General features: G+C 41.8%; 2 protein-coding genes and 1 non-coding gene across 12 annotated transcripts in view; 1 reads left to right on the top strand and 2 right to left on the bottom strand.

The window, feature by feature from the left end:
- The window catches only part of Immt (inner membrane mitochondrial protein), a 41,444-nt gene extending 33,999 nt beyond the window's left edge, over positions 1-7,445 (top strand). For 6 of the 10 annotated variants that reach the window (XM_057763872.1, XM_057763849.1, XM_057763922.1 and 3 more), the window contains 5 exons: positions 1,114-1,128; positions 2,002-2,225; positions 3,946-4,077; positions 5,067-5,196; positions 6,503-7,445. In XM_057763872.1, coding sequence (XP_057619855.1) covers positions 1,114-1,128; positions 2,002-2,225; positions 3,946-4,077; positions 5,067-5,196; positions 6,503-7,116 — 1,115 coding nt within the window. In that variant the 3' untranslated portion in view covers positions 7,117-7,445. The remainder of the gene's footprint in view (positions 1-1,113; positions 1,129-2,001; positions 2,226-3,945; positions 4,078-5,066; positions 5,197-6,502) is intronic. The other 4 variants (XM_057763856.1, XM_057763914.1, XM_057763881.1 and 1 more) reach the window with 1 other exon arrangement.
- A 4,144-nt stretch (positions 7,446-11,589) lies between these two features.
- The window catches only part of Ptcd3 (pentatricopeptide repeat domain 3), a 34,251-nt gene continuing 21,432 nt past the window's right edge, over positions 11,590-24,408 (bottom strand). Inside the window, exons 14-24 of the mRNA XM_057768421.1 lie at positions 23,553-23,603; positions 19,349-19,438; positions 19,099-19,127; positions 18,154-18,260; positions 16,937-17,015; positions 16,756-16,846; positions 16,030-16,115; positions 14,926-15,074; positions 13,992-14,033; positions 13,431-13,589; positions 11,590-13,238 (exon numbers count right to left, since the gene is read on the bottom strand). Coding sequence (XP_057624404.1) covers positions 13,148-13,238; positions 13,431-13,589; positions 13,992-14,033; positions 14,926-15,074; positions 16,030-16,115; positions 16,756-16,846; positions 16,937-17,015; positions 18,154-18,260; positions 19,099-19,127; positions 19,349-19,438; positions 23,553-23,603 — 974 coding nt within the window. The 3' untranslated portion in view covers positions 11,590-13,147. The remainder of the gene's footprint in view (positions 13,239-13,430; positions 13,590-13,991; positions 14,034-14,925; positions 15,075-16,029; positions 16,116-16,755; positions 16,847-16,936; positions 17,016-18,153; positions 18,261-19,098; positions 19,128-19,348; positions 19,439-23,552; positions 23,604-24,408) is intronic.
- On the bottom strand, positions 14,362-14,498 carry LOC130889867 (small nucleolar RNA SNORD94). The gene has a single exon (XR_009058654.1). It is a non-coding gene; the product is annotated as a small nucleolar RNA SNORD94 (small nucleolar RNA).

Below are 24,408 nucleotides of genomic sequence, written 5' to 3'. Positions count from 1 at the left end.
AGACATTATACATAAAAATAAACAGTTTTGAAAAGTGACTGATAAAACCCAAATCAAGAGTCCATGAGCACATCTCCTTTATTGCTTATGGTCTGTAGTGCACACTGCTGTATTCATGTGCCCTGTATAGTCATTTTTTCCATTGTCCCAACCAACTTTGTCAGTTTTTATTTTGACACAGAACCAGATCCTTTTAATGAGAAATTATTATCTTTCAATTTAAAGCCAGAGGTACCTTAACAAACTTCATATTAGACACAAGCCTAGTTGTGCAGATAGATAATCCCATGTATTTGAGGAGGCTGAGGCAAGGGTACTGCAGATTCCTGGGCTACAGGGTGAGTTTAAGGGCAGCTTAAATAACTTAGAGCTGTCTCAAAGTAAAAGGCTAAAATTTGATTGTAGGCACAGCTTAGTGGTACAGTACTTGTCTAGTGTGCTTGAGAGCCTGGGATCTAGCTCCAGAGTGGCCAACGGGAAACAGAGAGAGGCAGTCACTGAGGCTGACAGCTGTGGCTCTTCTCGTCACTGGTTCACTAGTGTTTGTGATCATGATGAGGACATCATTAAAACTTCAGCAGTCATAGTTCTTGGTTTAATTTGCACAAGTTAAATGTAAATTTAATGCAATGTTCCCGTGAAATTTTCTAAGAAGCCTGTGGTCCACCCCTTTAGCGCAGCTCTCAGGAGAAAGCAGAAAGGTAACAGGATCTGCAAGGACTCTGTTCCAGAATTCCCCTGTAAAAAGCATTCCTTCTAGAAGAATGGGAAAGTTGGAAGAGGTTTACCACTGGAACTCAGAATGGGATGGAGAAATAGTCTGTATATGAGTTCAGTTGACAATAATAAATTGTGTCCTCAAGGAAAATGTTTAGTTGATTTGTTATGATGAGACAGCAACAAATCCCTTCTAAATAGAACAGCTTTTAATGCCAGTGATTCTTTTGTTCTTTTAGACTATTACAACCCGCCTTAATGTTTGTTGTCTATGACTTCTTGTAAATATAGGAAATAAACATTTTGCTTTCCAGTAATCTCTTTTCTTGCTATTTAATGATCGCTAACCAAAGTGTGCACCTTCTTTTTTCAAACTATTCTTCTGTTTCTTTGTAGGTATTTCTGATCTAGGTGAGTAATTATGCTTATTTTATTTTAATGGCATATGAGTGTTTGGCAATTCCCCATTGTACATCTTTGGAATCCATAGATGATTAGGAACAACTGTGTTCAATGATCATAAGGTTGTAAACGTGAGATATGTTTATGTATACTCACAAAATGGTCTTTATTTTTTAAAGAAACAAAGCCAAGAGACTCCTTAGTTTTAGCAGAAGCAGTTCTTTTATTTTAAATTTTCTTAAAAATTATATTATGTCGTGATGAGTGTTTTATCTATAGGTATGTATGTCTATACCGCAGGCATGCCTGGTACTTATGGAGGCCAGAGGAGGGCCTCAGCTTGCCCTAGAATTGGAGTTATAGATGGCTATGAACCTCCGTGTGGGAATCAAGCCTAGTTTCTATGAAAAAGCAGCCAGTGTTAACCTCTGAGCCTTCTCTCCAGCCCTGCAGACTACTTCTTTACACGTGTGTGTGTGTGTGTGTGTGTGTGTGTGTGTGTGTGTGTGGTTAGAAGAGAACTTGTAGGAGTTGGTTTCCTTCTGAATATTTGTTAGGGCTAACATAGCACTGCATAAAATGACATGTAGTAATAATGATTGTGTCTACAAGCTTTGTTTTTAGAAGTAAAATTAGAGCAAATTACAAAGCCAGTATACGATGAGTTCAGATTACAAAAACTGATCTGGGTTCTCGGAAAAGAGCTGTGTGTGCGGCCTCAGGACCCATCTATTTATTATTTTTCTAGGAATTGACAAAACTTAGTTGCTATACAGTAGCTCTTAATCTCTAGTTTGACTGGAGGACTTAAATCTTGTATTAGCTACTTTTTGCTTTATAATTTCTGTGACATCATTAATATTTTTGATGTTATCTGTTTAGCTGACAAGCTCTCTACTGATGACCTGAACTCGTTGATTGCTCATGCCCATCGTCGTATTGATCAGCTCAACAGAGAGCTAGCACAGCAGAAAGCCACAGAGAAACAGCACATCGAGCTAGCCCTTGAGAGGCAAAAGCTAGAAGAAAAGCGGGCCTTCGACTCAGCGGTGGCAAAAGCTCTGGAGCGCCACAGAGGTGAAATACAGGCCGAGCAGGACAGAAAGGTAGTGGAGACGAGAACATTTAAAGTTACTGACTTGTTCCGCCACCAGCTGCTAGTAGTACATGTAATTCATGCCAGACCATCAGCAGAGTGGCGTTTAGGCCTTTGTTTCCCCAGAATCAGAACTAAGATAGGCTTGATGTAGCTGACTTCCTTTCTGCTGAGCAGATGCAGAGGGTAAGGAGTCAGGTGTGTGCAGGCTGCTCCCATTGTGTCCTCCTGTGCAGCCTTGTCTTCCACACCAGCTCAAAGTCTCTCCTGAGCTCTGACTCTGTTCTTGCCTGTGGTCTTGGTGGGTGTGATTGTTGGAGGGGAAGAAACAGCTCCAGTTGCCATCTTTTCATCACACCTGGCATTCAGAGACTCATTTAGATACTACTGTCCCCGCATCCTCGCATCAGCCCATACTCTGAGTCTGCATCTTTAGTCAATTCCAGACTTACCTGGTTTTCTACCTTAGTCCAAGTTGTCGTCCTCATAGGTTTCTCAGGATCTCACTGTGTAGCCCACTGCCTTAGAAGTCACAACAGTCCCCTCTACTTCTGTTCGTTTGTTTTTAAATAGGATGTTATGTAACCATGGCTAATGGGAACTCATGGCTATATACTTGCCTTATCTGGTTTACTGTAAGAGCCCAAAAGTTCAGATTCTTAAATAACACCCAAAGACTCTTAATTACAAACTTGCCTTCTGTAAGCCCATTCATTTTCCTAGATCTTGTTTGGGTTTTTGTTTTGTTTTGTCTTGGCACTGTCTTTTTCACTGGGACCTTTGTGCTGTGTGCTCGCATCCTCTGGCTCTTTCCTTAAACCTAGTTCTACACTTCATTGTCACTGTCTCAGCATGCCCTCCTGTCCTTTCAGTTTCATCCGCACCTGTGGGTCACTTTCTGCCATCTTGCTGTTTCCAGTGAAAGTGGACAGAGGAGGTTGAGTGGGAGTTGAGGCCTCACAGCAGGCCCCCTGCTCATCTGCACTCCTGTAAACAATCCCAGTCCCAAGTGTGTGTCTGTGTGCATTGTCGTGAGTCCAACCAGACTCGTCCTGTGAGGCACAGTGCTCGTCCTAAGTGCTTACCCACGGCCTGGCTGGATTCATGACTCACTGCTAATTCTGAGAAAAGATGAGTTTCATGTTCAAGGCAGTTTGTATTGTGTTTTGTAGAACACATGGCTAACTGCTCAGTAAAGCAGGATGGAGCTTTTCCCAACTTGTTTTCATTTGGCGCATGTTGAGCCTAAATTCACGTGAAAGTAAGCTGTTGGCAGTTTTTTTGTTTAGAAGTAACTACTGGGTACAAATTTTTTAAATGATTTTTCAAAGTTGCCATTGTCACCACGGAGAAGGTGGAAATATGAACATAGACAGTTATGATTAAACTATGTTTGAATCCAGCTTTGAACTGGGTTTCTTTCTTCTTAAGTTCTGGAATGAGTTCCTTCCTGTGGAATGTGTAGTTCAGCAAATAATGGTGTTTGTTTGTGTCAGGGGCCATATGGCAATGCCCAGGGTTTGAGGCCAGAGAAACCCATGTTTGAAATTATTTTTGGTGTAGCTGTGTAACCTTGTGTTCAGCTTTGTAGCTCATGTTAAAGTTGTGTATTTATGCCTGGCACATTAAGAGGTTCCCGTCAACAGCTGTGGTCTGTTATTTTACTGTCTTTCCCTTTTCCTAAATGTACATATGGAAAGTTGAGAACTAATCTATGTTTGGTTTCGCAGGTGGAGGAAGTCAGAGATGCCATGGAGAATGAAATGAGGACCCAGCTGCGACGACAGGCCGCTGCCCACACTGATCATCTACGAGATGTCCTCAAGGTGCAAGAACAGGAACTGAAGTATGAATTTGAGCAGGTGAGGACCTGTGGTGAGGCTTCAGCTCTCTCCTCTCCATCTCTATCTTCACTTGAGTCTTTATGAGCTCTCCTTTCCGTGCATTTGTGGGTTGCAGCTGGGCATGGAGCCCAGAGCCACACATGCTATGCATGTTCTGTACAGCTGCGCCGTAGCCTTTGTCTTTCTCCTTTAAGTGTACTCTTTAAGAGGATAAGAATAAGATTAAGCCAAGCAGTGGTGGCGCACACCTTTAATCCCAGCACTCGGGAGGCAGAGACAGGAGGATCTCTGTGAGTTTGTGGCCAAGTCAGTCTACAAAGTGAGTTCCAGGACAATCAGGGCCACAAAGAGAAACCCTGTCTTGAGAAAACTAAAAGAAAAAAAGAAAGAAAAGAATAATAATAATAGATTGCTAGTGTTACCTAGCTTTAGTGGAATATGCTTTTTTTGTTAATCTAAAGAACTAATTCTTGCTGGGCGGTGGTGGCGCACGCCTTTAATCCCAGCACTTGGGAGGCAGAAGCAGGTGGATCTCTGAGAGTTCGAGGCAAGCCCGGTCTACAAGAGCTAGTTCCAGGACAGGCTCCAAACCTACAAAGAACCCCTGTCTTGAAAAACCATACACACACAAAAAAAGAACCAATTCTTATATCGGGTATGTTGTTTGTGATCAGATATTGATCCGATATGTTTGGGTGGCAATATAAAAACTTTTTCTTTTCTTTTCTTTTCTTTTTTTTTTTTTTTTTTTTGAGACAGGGTTGCTTTGCAGCCTGTTCTGGAATTCACTCTGTAGACCAGGCTGGCCTCAAACTCACAAGAGATCTGCCTGTCTCTACCTCTTGTGTCCTGGGATTAAAGGTGTATACCACATCTGGTTATGTTTTGGGATTCTTAAAGCTCCTTTTGTACTCAGAGTTTTTGGTTTCTGGAAGACTAGTATCTGGCTGAGAGGCAAGCACAGTAGCAGCGTTAGTTCTCTGTACACTGTCTGTGTTTTATTTCAGGGCCTGTCTGAGAAACTGTCTGAACAAGAGTTAGAATTTCGTCGACGCAGTCAAGAACAAGTTGACAACTTTACTCTGGACATAAACACTGCCTATGCCAGATTGAGGGGAATAGAACAGGCTGTTCAGAGTGAGTTTCCTTTGCTGTTTCAGTTTTACCCTGCACAGTTTCTCAGGATAATGCCTTGTTAATAAAATAACAGGGGCACGTATCTACTCCACTATATGATACTCATTTCTTGGCAAGTCCCAGATTTGACAAATTTAAACAGAGTTCTGAGAAGAAATTGGAAAAAAAGAAAACCCAAAAATTAAATTAAAATAACATATGACACAGATACCGTTTTCAAGGTTCTTTCCCTCATATTGCAGGGTTATTGGGGAGGGTGGTTACTGCTGTATGGTGGTTGTGCCACATTGAAAGTCATGCATAGATGGGCTTCTTGCAGTGTCCTCGAATCCTTCTGTCACATGACAGTAAAAGTAAACACAATACATAAGGAACGTCATTATCTAGTTTAGTTAAAATACTTTAAAAAGCAATTGTACGTATGTGTATATGTTGCCTTGCATGTACAGCACACGCAGGCAAGCCCAAGGAGGCCGGGAAAGGGTGTTGGATCCTCTGGGACTAGAGTCACGGACAGAGTTGCAAGTCCTCCTGTGGGTGCTAGGATCCGAACCTGGGTCATTTGGAAGAGCAGCCAGTGCTCTCAATCACTGAGTCATCCTCTAATTCCTAGTTCATTAAGTCTTTTTTGAAATCTTTATGTGTTTTGTTTTACTTTTTTCTTAGGACAAACTGGTGGCCTTGAAATTCTTGGCCTAGGGCTAGGCATTGGTGCCTTTAAGGGAGGCAGAGGCAGGTAGATCTCTGAGTTTGAGGCCATCCTGCCTCTAATCCCACAATTTGAGAGGGAGGCAGAGGCCATCCTAGTCTACAGGGTTCTAGGACAGTCAGGCTTACACAAAGAAATCCTGTCATTTGACTGCCCCGCCACCAAATTACCAAATATAAAAATGTCTGAATTAGAAATCTCCAGGTATTGCCATATGCCTCAGGAGGCAGAGACAGACAGATCTTTGAGTTCAAGGACAGCCTAGTCTACATAGAGTTCAAAAGTAGCCAGGGATATATACTCTTGCCAAAGAAAAATGAAATCTTGCAAATATGAATGACCTTACCATCCTCCTCAGAAAAGAGCCATTGTCCTGGATCTCATAGGAAGACGGGAATTGTGCTGTGCACTTACACCCTTCCAGTATTTTCAGTGTTACTAGAATCAGGTCCTCGTCAAACCGTGTCATCTCCTGTTACCTTGTAAAAAGTCTGGCTTTGGCCTTGATAACTTGTTGGATATAGATTATTCAAGGTGTATCTGGGGTGTGTGTGAAGAAGACAGAAAAATGTCTTTACTTTATTTATTTTTTTGTAGGTCATGCAGTTGCTGAAGAAGAAGCCAGAAAAGCCCACCAGCTCTGGCTTTCAGTGGAGGCATTAAAGTACAGCATGAAGACTTCATCTGCAGAAACACCTACCGTCCCACTGGGGAGTGCCGTTGAGGCCATCAGAGTCAACTGTTCTGATAATGAATTTACCCAGGCTTTAACTGCAGCCATTCCTCCAGAATCCCTTACCAGGGGGGTATACAGTGAAGAGACCCTAAGAGCCCGTTTCTATGCTGTTCAAAAACAAGCCCGAAGGGTAGCGATGATTGACGAAACCAGAAATAGCCTGTACCAATACTTCCTTTCCTACTTGCAGTCCCTGCTCCTGTTCCCGCCTAAGCAGCTGAAGCCACCGACAGAGCTCTACCCCGAGGATATAAACACATTTAAATTGCTCTCTTATGCCTCTTATTGTATTGAGCATGGTGACCTGGAGCTGGCAGCAAAGTTTGTCAATCAGCTGAAAGGGGAGTCCAGAAGAGTGGCACAGGACTGGCTGAAGGAGGCTCGAATGACCCTAGAAACTAAGCAGATAGTGGAGATCCTGACTGCATACGCCAGCGCCGTAGGAATAGGAACCACTCAAGTGCAGCAAGAGTAAGGCCTAGGAAGAGTTGTGTAATGTCATATTTCAATTCAAAGAAAATCAGCATTGGTATCTGCAGGGTTTGCAACAAGGGTCCCAGAATTGTCTAGAAGTGAGCAGGTTCCAAGTCCTGTGCAAGATGTTAACACCTGTTGCATTTACCGTCCTTACACTGCTATCATGCCAATGAACTCCAGGAGGCTTTATTTGCAACTTGTGTAACACTTCCTGTTTTTCAGGTTTTACTGATCAGGCTTGTGAGCCACTCAAAATAATGTTTGTGATCCCTACTATTGATTCTGCCCTTGGAGCAAACTGAATAAAGCAACACAATGAAAACTGAGTACTCTATCCCTTTTCAAATTGCTATTTCCAGTTTGTTGTGTGAGCAGAAAGCTTCCATGAGAAGCAGCCAGTGGTAGGGACTTGTGGTCACAGTTTCAGAGCTGGGAGCTGGTTAACCTGAAATCCAAGGCCTGCTGCTTTGGCTTTGAATGTTTGGGTGAATGGATCTCCTGATGGTCAAAGTCAAGAGTGATGTAGAAGCCAAGTGCCAGTATGTGTATAGTTGGCGACCTAGCACTCAGTGATTGAAAGGTACAAGAAGTAGTCGATAGTTCCCCAGAGGAAAAGCTGCATTACTGGGATCCAGCACACACACATCTGTACTCTATCAGAGTTCTTGAGCTCACTATTCCTGCTGTGGTGTTGCTTCCCAGTACCTGGACTGAGGATCTTCAGTAGATGGAGGTTATGAACCTGGAATCAGAATTTAGCCAGACTGCCAGTGAAGTCTTGAGTTTGGCAGTTGCCATAGTGAAGAAACATTATTTACTTTTTGACTTAATTCTTCATACTCTGAATACTACCATCTCTACAAAAATCCTGCCAGTTTTTAACTTTTTGCTGGGGTATTAGAAAACATACCAACAAAGCATCAGAGCAGTTTTCTGTATTGTCTTTCTATAGTTGCACACCTATAGCCTCTCAAAATGGGTATATTGAGGTCTTTGCACAGCACTGACCTTGCTTGCCCTTTGGCTTGGTAACAGTGTGTCTGATTGGAGCACCTGCATGTGGATTGCCCTGTTTCTGAAGGTAGATGCACTGTGGGCGCCTACCTGGACTGTTCACTTCCCTATTCCCATCTCTAATAGGATTACATCTCAAAAGTACGTTATTTTGTAAAATGTGTCACATAAACCGAGCGCTTCTGTTCTTATCACAAGAATATACTAGATCGTAAGGAAATCTAGTTTCTCTTCAAACCCTGAAAGGCTTTCTTCACATGTGACTAGGTCATTATGGTTCATGCCTACATTCAAGTCAGGCCATTCAGGGCCACACAGACTCAGAAAATCGGGTGGGTGTCAAATGATGTGATTCTTTGAGCTCACCAGAAGCAAGCAACACAATGCTTCCTTTTAGTTCTATATCAAAGTAATGAAGGCTTCAGATGTTTTTGTGTGTGCAGGCGTCCTCCACTTGGTTTTTCAGACATGGCCTTTACTGGCCTGAAACTCATTAGTAAGCCAGGCTGGATGGCCAGTGTTTGAAGCATGCGCATTCATGACTTTTTGGTGCTTGTAGGCTCTGGGGATGAGCTCCAGGTTCTTGAGGCCTGCCTGTAGCAAGCACTTCACAGACTGAGCTATCTTCCCAGCCCCTGGCTTTCAAATTTTAGGACAATGGCTTTGACCAAGTGCTACCTACCTCCATTATATTTTAAAAGGAAGGGAACTCCTGCTTAGCCTGTCCTTGCTTGTGCCTAGCCCGGGCTAACTGCTAAAGTGAAATGGAGAGCTTCGCATTCTCGCTCCATTTCAGGAAAATGGAAGCTACCGGGCTTGTGCGACAAAGTCTGGGGTGCCCAGCAGTCAGGTGGGGCATGTCTGCTTCATGCAGCATCCCGTTTAAACTGCATGTGAACAAATACCACGGCCACTTGGGACTTGACACAAAGCCAAGGCATCATATGGGTCCAGTGTTTCCCTGTCACCATACCTCATCCTGATTGCTGTAAGAATGTTCAAACTGAGTGTACTGAAGGCCTGGGATCCCAGCAAGATGGAGGTGGCAGCAGGAAAATCAGAAATCTTTAAAAAAGAAAAAGGCCAGTGGCTGAAAACTAATGAGCTATGTTCATGCAGTAGAATCTTAAGCAGTCTTGAAACACAGAACATTGGGTTAACATTCATCCTCTGTTCTTTCAACAGGTTCTGGATAAAAGCAGTCTGCAAATCCCAAATGAGTAATCCTACCAGTTTCAAAGTAACTTGCTTGAACTCAGTGCAGAAGAACAGGCCATCTCCATTAACACAAAAGGCAAATAAAAAGGCTTGATTGGTAGGAAGCTTATATATATCGGGTTCAGTGGTCTAGGCTTCTTTCACTTTCAGGCATGTAAGAGGCAGGGAGAAGGAGTTATGGTTTCTTTAAACTTGATAGTTTTATGAGTTTTGAATGGTTATAAAAGCACTATCTAGTAAAGGGGCCGTTGCTGTGAGAGTACATCCTACTGGTATACAAGGTTGAGGCTGTCCTTAAGAATAAGTGACCTTCCTGGGCGGTGGTGGCGCACACCTTTAATCCCAGCAGAGCTAGTTCCAGGACAGGCTCTAAAGCTACAGAGAAAAACCCTGTCTCAAGCCCTTCCCTCCCCACAAAAAAGAGTAACCTTTAGTCTTGACTACCATGGGTTGTCAAGAGTATTAGTATTAAATCATGCTGAGTTCTGAATCCTGGGAAAAGTTCACAGCTGGACAGGTCAGGTGTGCAGCACTCTTTAATGTGCTTTACTGAGACTGAGGGGGTTTTGTTTATTTTGTGGAAACAAGGTCTGTCCTAGGACTCACTGTGTAGACCAGTCTGGTCTCAAACTCAGAGATCCACCTCCTCTGCCTCCCAAGGAGTCAGAATAAAGGCCCATATCGTCACCTCCTGGTCAAGTCTGGCAGGTTTTAACCATGTCCTACACGTGACTATACCAAATCATTTACCCTCTTCCTCCACGTCAGCCATTGCAAAGTCAGTGCTGTATCTACAGATGATCAGCATTATCCTGTCCAGGGGCTCTACTGGCAAGACATGTCTTTGTACACATAACCATCCATGCATGTGATCAGACTTATAAAAGGGGATAGGTTTGGATCTTAATCCAGTAAGAAATTCTGGTCCTTGGCCCCCCAAAAAAGATTTCAACCCTGGGGATTTAAGAGAAATACTTTCCAAAAGATATGACATGGAGGGAAGGAAGGTAACTGTTAGAAAGAGCACAAAGTGTTTCCTCTGAGCCCGATGCTATGTCTCTTACAGCAGCTATGGTCATCAGAAAAGTTGGTTTTCCCAAAGGTCTTGGTTGATGAGGAGGCACTTAACCATTAAAGTCCATATTAAGGGACTAGAGAGGACAAATTCCCAAAATAGGTCCCACCTGTGGCACCAGCTCCAGGGGATCAGGTGTCCTCTGGACACCTGCACATTTGCATACAGGTAAATCAATCTTTATCCTCCCTCCCTGCTCCATGAGAATCCTTTCTCCCATTTGTTTTATTGGTGCCCTAGTTTCTCCAGTTCCTGTTACAAGTCACTCAGATACATCCTGTCCTCACAGGCTTTGCACCACTGGGGAACTCAACATGTCTCATGCGCGCACATATCATACCAACTAGCTCCATTTCTAGAGCCCTTAGTCTCAGAAAGTCTGCTGCTTTTCTTATGGTGGCTTATGTGTCAGGGCTGGCACCTGTTTTAAGCAGCACCCACTCTTGATGCCAGGATTCAGGAAGGCTAAGCATGTGGCCTATTAGTTCAAGACCAACCCAAGGTGCATAAGGAAAAAAGAAAAACCTACCCCTTGATTCTGGTGCTAACTGGATGTGAGTTGTAACTCCAAATTTCTATCCCATATCATCTGTTTTAAAACTGCGAAACTGAATTACAAGCAAGTCTTTCCCATTTAAACATATAAAAGCCAGGCATGGTGTCACACAGCTACAATTTGGGCACTCAAGATGGCTTGCCCATCAAAGTCAGCACGGTGTACATAGTGGGAAAACGGGTTCCATAGTACCAAACACCCATTTAATTGTCATTTAGGAATGTGGTACTAGAGTAGTGTGGGCATGTAGACATGGCAAACAGATCACTCAGAGAGTCAAACATTCAGAAATGGCCAACGGTAGAGCTCTAAGAATTTGTGCAATCTCATTACCAAGGAATGGGAACCAGTGAAATAAAAAGCAAGCATAGGACTGAGACAAATGAAATTCAAGGCATGGCTGGGTCAAAAGTAAAAACTGGAGTGGTGGTCAACTTTGGCACAGAAAACGTAACCTTTTATTAGTAATGGAGATTAAGCCAGGCAGTGGTGGTGCATGCCTTTAATTCCAGTACTCGGGAAGCAGAGGCAGGCAAATCTCTAAATTCAAGGCCAGCTTGGTCTACAGGACAGGCTTCAAAGCTACAGAGAAACCCTGTCTCAAAAACAAAAAAGCAACAACAACAAAAATACTAGAGATGAAAGACTATGATGAGAGAAACACAAGCAGAAGACGGGACATTCATCATGTCACTTCCTGGCTCAGTGAAGGTTTGCTAAGAAACATGAGTTTGAGCTACACACATCAAGTGGATAAGAAAGTCCACCACATGCTCATGTCAAGGGTTTTCTATGGTTGGCTTCAAACCAGTGCTCAAGGACTGGGTGGGAAGGGGCATACCACAAATGCCAGGGAGAGGAACAGAAGAGTTGGAGCCAATGGGCAGAGTTAACATCCTTCCTGGCAGCCAGCTTCTCTGTCCTTTACCCAAATTGCTTTGTAGGTAATCAAGTGCCATCCAACCCCCCAAACCCATTACTTAAGACTTTGTTTTCTAGGTAAGAGAACGCCAAGATTTATGAAGACATGGCTGGGCCCTAGCTTGGGAATAGACGGTAAATGTCGATGGGAACAGACGAGATAAAGCTGTTCCTCATCAGTGCAGAACTTGATGCCTTAGTTATCCGAGAGGGCTGTACAGTGGCGGAAGCACTCATGAACTTAGCTCTGAAAACCTCAAATTTCTATCCATTACTATCATTTAAAAGAAACATGATTAATATAAAGTTGATCAAGGTGATCAGTAGCAACACAGTGTCATGACATTTCATATCCTTTTGTCATCACTAGCCCCCTGATCACTTTAAATATCTACTTTTAAAGTGCCCATATGGCCCAAAATGCCTTGTGGGGGGAGGGTGGAGAAAAAAATGGAGGAGCCCATGTGCTTAGGCAAGAGCCGTACCAGTCATACAACTCAAACATTCTTGGGTATAGAAGACAAGGCTGGGGCTGGAGAGGAAACTCCCTTTGTAAAGTGCTTGGCATGTGTGTATGAGGACCTCAGTTCAGATCCCCAAGTGTTTATGTAGAAAAGCCAGGCGGATCTCCAGGGCTGGCCAGCAATCTCCAGGCTCAGGGAGAGGTCCTGCCTCAAAAAATAAACCTAGAGAAACAAATGGAGAAGACACCACCGACCTCTGGCCTCCATATGACCATGTACACACATAAAGACTATATTCAGTTTTTAAATAAAAGCACACACCAAATCACTGTTTATTTAATCATTTTGCCAGTTGTGTAACCTAAAACCGTAACTTGCTTCTGATTTAATTGGTTCTAAGACAGTTATTCTTAAGTACTCCCCAAACTAGGATACGATCAATACAACAGCAATTATATACCTGCATGAGAACCAGTTTAAACTGGTATTTCTAGGCCAAAGGGCCAGCACACCACAGAGTAGGTGGGCAGCAAAGGCCAGTGAGCTCAAACATGATGATTAACGGGAATGAAGTCTGCAGACACTGCATTGTATGGGATTTATTCCTCTGTAAGAGCTACAGACCTCATAGTGCTGGTCACTGTTTAGGCATCTCAGGGCTGGAGAAGAATCAGTCCTATGGCCGTGTGTCTGGCTAGTGCTGCACCACTGAGTTTACATCTTCAGCCCTGTGTCTGCTTAGCTACCACTTCCAACGTTCCAGCAGCTGTGGTGGGCCGCCTCACTTTCTTTTGTCTTCACTGATGTCACTGTCACTGCTGCTGTCTCCATCGCTACTGTTGTTTGACGCAGTGAGGTTACCCAGGGCTTCCCTGTAAGGAAAAGATATGGTGTTTGGTACCTCTGACATACACAGTTCCAGCAGTTTTAAGAACAAAGGAAAGCTTACAACAGTTCATATGACAGAAGAAACAACTATTACACCAGCACCCCTGGCTTTGTAAGGGAACAATATTGTACCTGAGAAAGTGAAAAGCACCCTAAGAGGAGATACACAGACTTACTTTTGTTTTTCGTCAACTGTGAAATCTGTCATTACTCTTTGGGCAAGGTGCTCACAAACAGGTAAGCTGAAGGCACTTGCCAGCTTCACCACCTCAATGGCCAAAGCAGGGCTCCCAGATGCTTTTGCAGAGTCCATAAACTCCTCCAGCAATTCACTTCTGTAAAAGAAAGCAAACTGAATGTCCACAACTCACTTTTTCCCTATCAAAGACATAGGTAAAAGCAAGCAAAGTGCTCTTAACCACTGAATCACTTCTCCAGTGCCCCCAACTTAGTCCCTTAACTTTTAGGCAAATATTTACAGGAAAAGTTGAGAATATGTTTATTAGTCAAATCCTCATTAACTTTGGAGGGAAGTTACAAAATAACCTTCTGTATATCCCCGAGATATGATCACTGAGTGGAGAAAAAGCTTCCTCAGGATGCCCTGAATGAAATGCTTGCCTGTCTAGCCAAAGAGCCCTCCCTCAAATGCAGTGGCTTAGGTACGTGAAGAAATTTCAAAGCCTATGTGACTAATTGAAGCCTCTACCAGGTGAGGCCTCTTGGTGTCAACTTACCTGGGAATCTTATTATGCTTTTTGAAAAGTGCCAACATTTTCCTGTCAAAGAAGAAAAAGATGACGGCTGACAGGAAAACAAGTGGCAACCACACAACGCTGCTCTGTCTCTTCGCAGGCTCAGAAACCGAGTGACCTGAAGAGAAGTTACCCAGACTCCCTGAATTCCTGTGCTCAACTAGTTCTGGCTGCACAACCTCAACAGGCACAGCTGAGATGTGGCCAGTGATGAGGACTGCTTGTAGTGCTGTCCTCCAGGGCAGGAGGGATCCATCCAACAATGTGCAGCTGAGAAGAGGCAGTGGGGTGCGCTTAGCCTACTTCCCTCTTAAAGCCTGAGTCAGTCTGCCCTAAAACCCAGTATGAAGAACAGGCTCAGATTAAGGCAACAGTCTCATATATGTGAACGCCATCAGCCTGCCACATGCAAGACAAAGGCAAAACACATACATTCAGCTCCCATGACTCAGCTGAGGTCCGTACCCCTGCGCCAATCATCACAGCCTGCTTCATAGTGTGTCAATCTGCCTGACTATGCAAATGCTTTGTTTGTCTTTACTGACAACACAATGCCAAACAGGTCACATTTAACTGAGCTACAACCCAAAGACAAGATTCTTCTTCAGAAAAAGATGTTTTAAACAATAGACTAGCAATAGATATCCAATACATTCATGAAATACACACCGAAAACCAAAAGATATAAAATGAAACATGAATTCTCAGCTTGCCTGAACGATACCTTCTTCTCAAATAAACCATACACACTGGCCTGACGAAAAGTTTGCTTTTTAACTGGTATTCGCAAGTGTCCACCAAAACCCCACTGTACATTCAGGTTTGTTCCTATCACTAAGCTGAATTAGAGAACACTTATCTATCAACCTGAGTCCATGTTTTGGCTTTAAGAATAAAGGTTGGTATTTACACTCACCAAGCTTCCTGGGTTCTGCCACCTCTTAAAAAAAGGATAGCTATACACTGTAGAGAGTTGGCTGGCCAATCAAGAGCAGTCTGCCGGGCATCTTGGCTTTCATATGTGGATTTGATATCAGCAGCACAGTCAGCAAATGCCACCTGAAGCTAGAGGCTCTAAGAGTCAGCAGAACTGCCTAGCTGGTCTGACAAGAATTTAAAAACCAAGAAACTACCACATGCATGACTAACAAGAAATACAGTAAAAAGCCTGGACCTGTTTTGCAATAATACAGTCAACTACATGTTTGAAATATATCATGAATTTCCTTTAAAAGGTTTTGCATTAATTTATTGATTGGCTGTGTATAGATGTGCACAAAAGGGTGCCAGAGCCCATGTGAAGAGGTCAGGACAACTTGTGAGGGTTGGTTCTCTCCTTCCATGTAGGTCACAGGGAAAGAACTTTGATCATCAGACTTGGTAGAAAACTCCTTTATCCACTGAGCCACCTCACATCTTTTCAGGTAGCAATTACAGAGAAAAACACAATCTACTCTAATAATAAAAAAGCCAATTTTATTTTATGTGTACGGCTGTTCTGACTGCATGTGTCCCAGACAGTTGTGAGCCTCCACCTGGGTTCTGGGAATCGAACCAGGGCACTCTGAAAGAAGAGCACATTGCCCTTAATCACTGAGCCACCTCTCCAACCCATATTTTTTAATTATATGGGGGTGGGGGGGATGGGGGAGGGAAGGGGCAACGCACTTGAGTGCAGTTATTTGCGAGCTGCCTGATGTGGGTACTGGGAACTGAGCCCTGATCCTCTAGTGCTTTCCCACTGAGTCAGCTCTCTAGCCCCCGGAATACTCATTATAAAATAATCTGGCATTCACTGTCATAACTATTTTCCTGCTGCCTGCTTTAGACTAGAGGCTAACACTAAGATTGGTATTTTGCTACTGGTAATGCATATTTAACCTAAATCTAGATGTGCACATCTGAACCCAACAAAAGATGGGTAAATTCAGGGAAACAACCATTGAAAGGACATAATTTTAGCAAATACACAGGTCAGTATACATCTAATGATGGAACTTGAGCCTCAAGACAGTCTTACCTCTGGGGGGTGTTTATCCCTGGCCATGAGCATCAAGATTTCTTGTCTTAAGGCATCTCGGAAAGTATGGCCATACTCTTTACTATCTTAAAGCAAAAACAAACAAAGAAATGTGACCATCAAAATGCAGAACATTTGGTGAACCTTTATCCACTACTGACTTTTAACTTCTGGTGGTTGGCACTCTGGGATGCAGAGGATCTCTGAGAGCTAAAGGCCAGCCTGGTCTACAAAGTGAATACCTGGCCAGCCAGAGCTATACAGTGAGATCTTTTGCCTTGAACTGTTTGCAGTCAATGTAAAACACAGTACATGCCCAATACTTAAGCAAGACAGAGCAGGACTTCAGTACCCATTCTCAAAGCACTGATATCTGAAGCACATGAAACTGACTGAGACACAACTATGTTCATGACTGTTAACTTAGCAACACAATCAGCATTGCTACTGATTCTTACTGCAACAGATCAATCAGGCTTTATGGTAGGATACGGACACTAAAGCTTCAGTACGTTACATGATTAGCAATCTTTCCTAGATTCCATTATTTAAGAACTACTCAAAACAAGCATGTTTTCCATGTATAATCATCCAATATAACAGGAGCAATAGTGCACAAATGTGCTAACTTAGTTAAAAATGAAAGTTTTCAGTCCTAAAAACACAAATGCATTACTCAAGAATCTTAACAGAAGTTAAGATGGTGTTGCAAAAACTGACACTAACCTTTCCAAATCTGAGGAACCATTTCTAGCCTATTGGCCACGTCCAATGCTTGGAGAAGCCCAATCAAAGTTTGGGAGTGGGGAAAGAAGACCTGAGAGAGAAGTACAAACATGACTTTAAAGTATCCATCAGGAAAGATACTCAGCCCTCTATAAACACAAAAGACAAGTAATCCTCTTACTGAAGGTATTAGGTCCTTATACCACTTCAAGGTGACATCAATCTGTTCCATTGAACAAATCAAACTGAAAAACTTCGAACTGTAGAGAGAAAAAGCATGTTTAGATTAAAGCCTGTGTGCTTAACAATTAGGTAAAAAATGAGTCAAATCTCAATTCATGTATTAAACATAGACTTTTAATGTTTCTAATTTCAGGTTATTGAGATGGTCCAGGGGGTAAAGGCATTTTGTTTGCCACATAAGCCTGGCAACCTGAATTCCATCCCTGGAACACATGTAAAGGTAGGAGAGAATTACTCCACAAAGCTGTCCTTTGAACCCCCACCCCGGACTCCCATGCTGTGGCACATATACACAATAATAAAAACTATTTACAATTTCCAGTTACAAGGGTCAATGTTTCACCAAGGAAGTACTAGCTATAATTAATTTCCCAATTGAGATCTTTTGTTCCTCGGCTGGACCATTTGGGCTGTCTGCTCAGATCCTAGAACTATTATTTGAAGTAAATATTACTTGGATTGAAAGTACAAGGACACAACCACGACACATAAAGTTATAAAATGTTAACAAAGAAGATAAAATCTCTAAATACACACGAGGCGGGTCATTTTATCACTACTTTTCATTTCTTTGTTTGTATGTATGTATGCAGGTGCGCTTGCCTGGCCCGGGGAATGCAGGACAGCTAGTAGGCTGTGTTTCAGGTGTCCTCAACTATTGTCCATCTCACTGGACTAGAGCTCCGCTGCTGTGACCACCCTGAGGTTATCTAACTACTGGATCTGTGTATTTCTACTTCTTCCTTCATGCTAGGGTTATAGACACATACCACCAGTGGGTGCTGGGACCTGAACTCAGGACCTCATTCTTACCTAACAAGAACCTTACCCATGGAGCCATCTCCTCAGCCCCACTGCTTTAATCTCCAAGTGCTCAATAACTATGACATAATGGGCAAACAACCTATAACTAGAGCTGAGATAAGCAGTCATTAGCATTCTCCCATTGCAGAATCTAGTGATTAAAATCAAAGGAGAGATGGCTCAAGAGTTAAAAGCCCTTGGTCTAGAGTTTGGATCCCAGAAACCATGCAACAAACCTAGCAAATGCATGTTACCAATTCCAAGGTAGAGCAGAGATAGGAGGCTTACCAAGTGTGTGCATACACTCACAGACAATCTCTCTCTTTAAAAAATATAAAGTAACATACTTACTAATAGAAATTGAGTTGAAGATCACTTCCAATCAATTTCCGGTTGTGCCCCGTATTTAAAAGACGATGTACTTGGTAAGCAAGTTCTAAATCTCTGAGAGATGAACACTGAAAATTTGCAACTAATATTACCCAGACGTTCTTGTAAGCCAAACAGAGACTCAACACATAATGAAAAAGTATGCATTTCTGGACTGAGTGGTGGTGGCACAAGCCTTTAATTTAAACCCAGCCCGAGAGGCAGAGGCTGGTGGACCTCTGTGAGTTTGAGGTCAGCCTGGTCTACAGAGTTCCAGGACAGCCAGGGCTACACAGAGAAACCTTGTCTTAAAAAAAGTATATATTTCTTTGCATAAATATTTAACTAACAATATTCAATGTATTAATCGACAGCAAAAAAAGTCACAAAAAATTTGGGGAAAAAAATCCTAGTTTTATGAAATTTAAATCAAAATTATTGAGTTAACAATTCCAGTGCACCATTAAAATCACCATGAAACAGCTCGAAGAACCAGCCTTGAAATACTTACTAGTTCTCCCATCCTGTGACATACACTACCACAGGGCTACATCTGAGTGCCCATGAGCCCTTAAACAGGATGTTCTCTACTCATCCAGAAAACATGGAAAAAACAGGAAAAAAATTTCTCCTATGATGACGATAAAATGAAAACCAACCAACATAATAATCTATTTCCATCAATCTACAAAGCTAATGGGCAAAAACCATTCTGAAAGCTATCAAAGCAGGCATAAAGGATAACACAAGAATAGAGCTGGGGTATGATTTTTAAAGTTTTGAAAGTATGGACTGTACAAAAAGAAGGAAAGTAGAAGCAAAGACATGACCAGAGAATTAAAACTGAAAGGACATGCAGAAGCACTCAGTTACAGGTAAAATGAAGAAACAGAGAGGAATCTGGGAAAAATAGGAAATGGCACTTACTACATTCATGGCCGACTGAAAAAATTTATCTGAAAAGTAAAGTTCACAAGTTTGGTTGCTATGGATATAACCTTGTTTTCATATTAATTATATTACTATGCCACAAACATCTTGGCTTTGTCAGAATATTCAATCCAAATATTGTTACTGAGCTAAACAAACACTGTCGTCAACACAAGGCTTCTAATGGCACTCAGGCAAACCACCCATCATGAGCTAGAGAAATAGCACAAGTAATTTCTGTACATACCATCATCCAGGTCCTGTGGGGAAAATGTCCTTCCCTCTAATTCCTGCATAATATCATAGATGATGAGGGACGGTGTTTTTATAGCGTTAGCTGCAGAAAAGGCAATTTTTAAAAAAAAAAAAAAATCTGGAGTTCGCTTTCCTAAATAGAACCAACTTCACAGCCCCCAGTTATAAAAGCCTATTTGCTGCCTCCATCTTTAGCCTAAGACCTGGCAGAGCTGGGCAGGGCCAAAACCTGCTTAAAGAGACCAGTACATCCCAGAACCCAAGTACTGGTAAAACCTCTAAGAATCACTATGCTCTGTTCTTATGTTCTATTTAGATTTCTTCACTTTTATTCATTTCTTTCCTAAAAAGCTCAAATTTCTTGAGTGGGTGGTGTGGGAGGTCCTTCTGTCTAGGTGTTGCTTTTATTGGTTAATGAATAAAGAACTGGCTTGGCCTAGAGTATGGGAGGAGGAAGGCAGTCAGAGAGACACCATGGAGCCACCACTGGAGATAGTGCTGAAACTGTGCGGGTAGGCCACGACCTCGTAGTGATGTACAGATTAATAGAAATGGGTTAAATTCATATGTAAGAGCTAGCCAATAAGAAGCTAGAGCTATTGGGCCAAGAAGTGATTTAATCAATACAGTTTGTGTGATTATTTCGGGGCTGAGGAGCCAGGAACGACCAAGCAGCCCCTCTCCCTCCAACAAGTAGGACAAATACCAACAGCTCCCAGTCTCAAACCAACACACTTAACCAAATTATTTGGTGGTATCTGTGTTCTTTTAAAGTAAAACCAGATAAGGTAGCCAAGAAAAAATATCCAAATGCAGAATGGATTAGTGGATGGGGCAATTGGTAGAAGTCATACAAGTCAGTCATGGCCACACATACTTTTAATCCCAACAGGGAAGTAGAAAGACCATGAGTCAGGTTCGCCCGAGCTACATAGCAAGTTCAAGACATTCTATACTACACAGCAAAATAACTGGGTTTTGGAAAAGGTAACCGAATAGGGCAAAAACTACACCTATTGGGATGGGTAGGGCAGCGCCTTTGCAAACACCATGGTCAGGAGAATGTCAATTCACAAAAAGCAAGAAGTCAGTCCAGTTCAACATAACTCAATAGTTGGTGCTAGACCAACTCTGAGAGTTTATTTTAATAAACCAGGTATTTACTGTAGGCATATTTAAGCACAGCCCAATGTGGAAAAAGTTTCCTGGTAATGATGAACTCAATCCGATGTATACAGTAAAGCATGGCTACATCAAAACTACTGGAAATATAAGTGTTATTGGGACTCTTCCATAATGATAGGCTGTATAGATTAACAAAGAAAGCAGGTTCAAGGGGCTGGAGAGATGGCTCAGTGGTTAAGAGCATTGCCTGCTCTTCCAAAGGTCATGAGTTCAATTCCTGGCAACCACATGGTGGCTCACAACCATCTGTAACGAGGTCTGCTGCCCTCTTCTGGTCTGCAAACACACACAGAACATTGTATACATAATAAATTAATATTAAAAAAAAAAAAAGAAAGCAGGCTCAAGGTAAACACATGAGAAGGGTGTGGGGGAGTAAGTGAGCTGAGGCTATACAGGTTACCAGGCTATTAGCCCTATCTATTCCCGTCCTTTGGAGGGAAAACATGTTATCTCTCCACTTGAAGAGACAACCTGGTGTGCACCACTGTTTTCCCTAGTGCTTCTTTGTGAGCACTAAAACTTACATTCCTATCACTATCACAAAAACACACGTGTAGCCAGCAGAAATGAAGAGAGAGGACTCAGCAATGAATTCATATAGCAAATGAAACACACTGTAGAAACACAGCCTTTTTGACAAAAGGTTTTTATTTTATTCATATATATCAGTGTTTTTCAACCTTTATAATGCTGAGACCTTTTAACAGAGTTACTCATTTTGTGGTGATCACCCAACCATAAAATTATTTTAGTTGTTTCTTCATAACTGTGCAGGATATCTGATATGTGACCCCAGAACCACTGATATATGTGAATAAGTACCACATGTGTATTGGTGTTCTAGGAGTCCAGAAAAAAATGCCAGCTGCCCAGAAGTTGGAGTGACAGTGGAAGTGAGTCTGTGAGTGCTAGGAGTGGAACACGGGTCCTCTGAAAGGTCAACAAGTTCCCTTAACCAGTAGTTCTCAACCTGTGGGCTGTCAGATTACCCTTTCAACAGGGGTCCTGTATATCAGAGATCCTGTATATCAGATATTTATAATCATTACAGTAGCACAATCATAGTTATGAAGTAGCAATGAAAATAATTTTATGATTCAGGGTCATAACATGAGGAACTGTTTTAAAGGGTCACAGCATCAGGAAGGTTGAGAACCACTTCCTTAAGCCATCTCTGTGGCCCTCAAAATTCTATATATAGAAAAAAAATCACACTATGTACAAAAATAATTAAAAATGTCAAAGACTAATGAAGGACATAATACTCAGAAATGCTAAATAAAAACCAAAGGGACATCACTTTAAAACTATGGCATAGGCAAGAACTTTCTGAAAAGGAAATATGCTTATTAATCTCAACATTAAGGTACAGAGATTAGGAATCACAGGTTTACCTGTGAGCTTCTTCTGGGGATTCTATGGTCTTTTCCTCCCATCTCACCATGGATGGTGGGATTAGACACTTATTACATGGTTTGGCTTCACACTGGTTCTGGAATACAACTTAAATTCCCAAGGCTTGCAAAGACCTAACCCACTGAACCATCTGCCTTTTTGTAACAGGGTTTGTCTTGGTGCTATGATAAAATGGAATGACAAGAGCAAGGTAAGGGTAAAATGGCTAGCTGGATGGCCCTAAGGAAAGAATCTGCCCATACCTGCTGGAACTAAAAGTAGGTGCTACCACACTCGGGTTCTGGGATCAAACTCTATAGTTTTTCAATTGTGTAACAAACATTTTACTAAGTGACTTAGGGTCTCTCGCTCCCTTTTTCTGACACTTATATATCATATGCTGGCCCAACATGTATCTGGTCTGCCTGCTTTGATTTTTCAAATTATTACAGAAAGTAACAAGAGGTCTGGAATATATGATGGAGTTCCATTTAAGAGAAACAGATTCAATTTGCAGAAGAACAGAATTGGAGATCACTCTATTAAACAAAATAAGTCAGACAACTCTTACATTCCTTTTTCACATAAAACCCAGATTATGCAGACGCTTTTGTTTATATATGACATGTGAAAGTAGAAGGAAACCACTGTAGGAAGAATGACTGACAGGAGGGTGGATGGCAGAATAAGAGCGGGTAACTTGTAAGGAGTAAGACAGTTCGGTGTTATATAAGGGTAATTGCTGCCAAGCCTGATGATGGAGTTTGATTCTTGGAACCAAAGAAGAAAAAGAATGTGGTTGCTGAACCCTAATGTCACATTTTCTTTAATATACTGAAACTACCCATACGTGACTACTAAGTTATTACACTGAGCACATGTGAAGCTGTGTTACTGTGCCTATCTAAAACACCGGAATAAGCTTCCATGTGTGATTCATTTGGGAGCTGGGTGGTAGACCCCACAAAAGACAGAAGATCGAAGATCAAAGACAAAGGAACAAAAGAGAAAAAACAAGCAACTAAAGTACACTTTACAGGCCTCTCCAGTTTGCATTTATGTCATAATCAAGGGTTTTACTCTAAAGAGTAACCTTTTGCTCAAACTAAGTGTTAATTTGTGAATTTTCTTTTCTTCTGCTTCGGCCTCCTAAGTGCTGGCACTAGGACTACAGGTATCCAACACCACGCAGGGCTGAATTCTCTATTTTTAATTTTTTTTTTTAATTTTTATGTGTATACTTATTGTTTGTTTTTCAAGACAGGGTTTCTCTCTGTAGACCAGGCTGGCATTGAACTCACAGAGATCTCATAAGTGTTGGATTAAAGGCGTGTGCCACCATGCCCAGCTGTGTATGGAGTTTTGTTTGTATGTATGCTTATGCTTCTGCCCTTGGAGGTCAGAAGACGCATCGATCCCCGAGGATTGGAATTAGAGATGACTGTGAGGCACCATGTGGACAGATGCTGGGAACTGAACTGTTCTCTCAAAGAACATCTTTCCTTTCCAGCCTCTATTCTTAATTCATATAAGGAGCAAGTACTACTACAATTACATAAAACTCAAAAGAAAAGACTTTCATATAAATCAAAATAATGTAAGGTTATACATACCTCGCTGGTAAAAGAGATTAATAATATGATGGTATGTTGCGAGTGAGGGTTCTCAAATTACCAAGTAGATAGAAAAAAAGAGAAATAAATAATAAGTTACCAAAAATAAAGTTGAAGCATAGTAGTAACATTTAAGCAAAAGATATTTCTATTCCTTTGAAGATATTCTTAGCTCGTCTCACAAAGAGGTGAAGTCACCCTAAAGACAACACTTTGTTACTATCCATATTACTGACAACAGCAAAGCACCACAAGGTCAATCAATGCCCAACTAATCTTAAACTAAGCAATTATTGAAGCATCTACTATATAGTAGCACATAATCTGAGTTAGAATACCTAATTATGCTAGAAAAACATCCTGGAATTTAAAACTGGCTAACAAAGTCATCAATTCCCCTTAAAATCAAGAGAACTACAAAAAAGTCTTTCAAGTGTTAAAGTAACATTGTATTTACTGTAAAAAATATGAAATAGAAGGCATCGCCTATCAGACAGTTATCACTTGGTATGCATGGGACCCCTTAGTATCCAGGACCCCTGATGCCCGGCTATTCAGATGCTCATATAAAATGGTGACGTATCTTGCGTGTGACTCATACACATCCTGATGTGCACGTCAAAGCATTTCTAGATCCCCAGTAACATCTGCTATGCCACAAATGTTATGCAAACACTTCTTGTATTGTTTAGGAATGTTCAAAAACCAGTATATACATATTTACAATGATTTTATCAGACATTTTTATCTGAGTTGAATGCCAAGACAAGAAGGAGCAACTGCACATGAAATTACACCTGCCACAAGGAAACTCTAACAGGAAAGTAACGGTAAAGGTAAAGATACTTCCTGTTTC

This window comes from Chionomys nivalis, chromosome 1 (assembly GCF_950005125.1).
Source record: "Chionomys nivalis chromosome 1, mChiNiv1.1, whole genome shotgun sequence".
Lineage (NCBI taxonomy): Eukaryota > Metazoa > Chordata > Mammalia > Rodentia > Cricetidae > Chionomys > Chionomys nivalis.
Note: the sequence above shows the minus strand (reverse complement) of the source record. Positions and strands in the feature narration are given on the sequence as shown.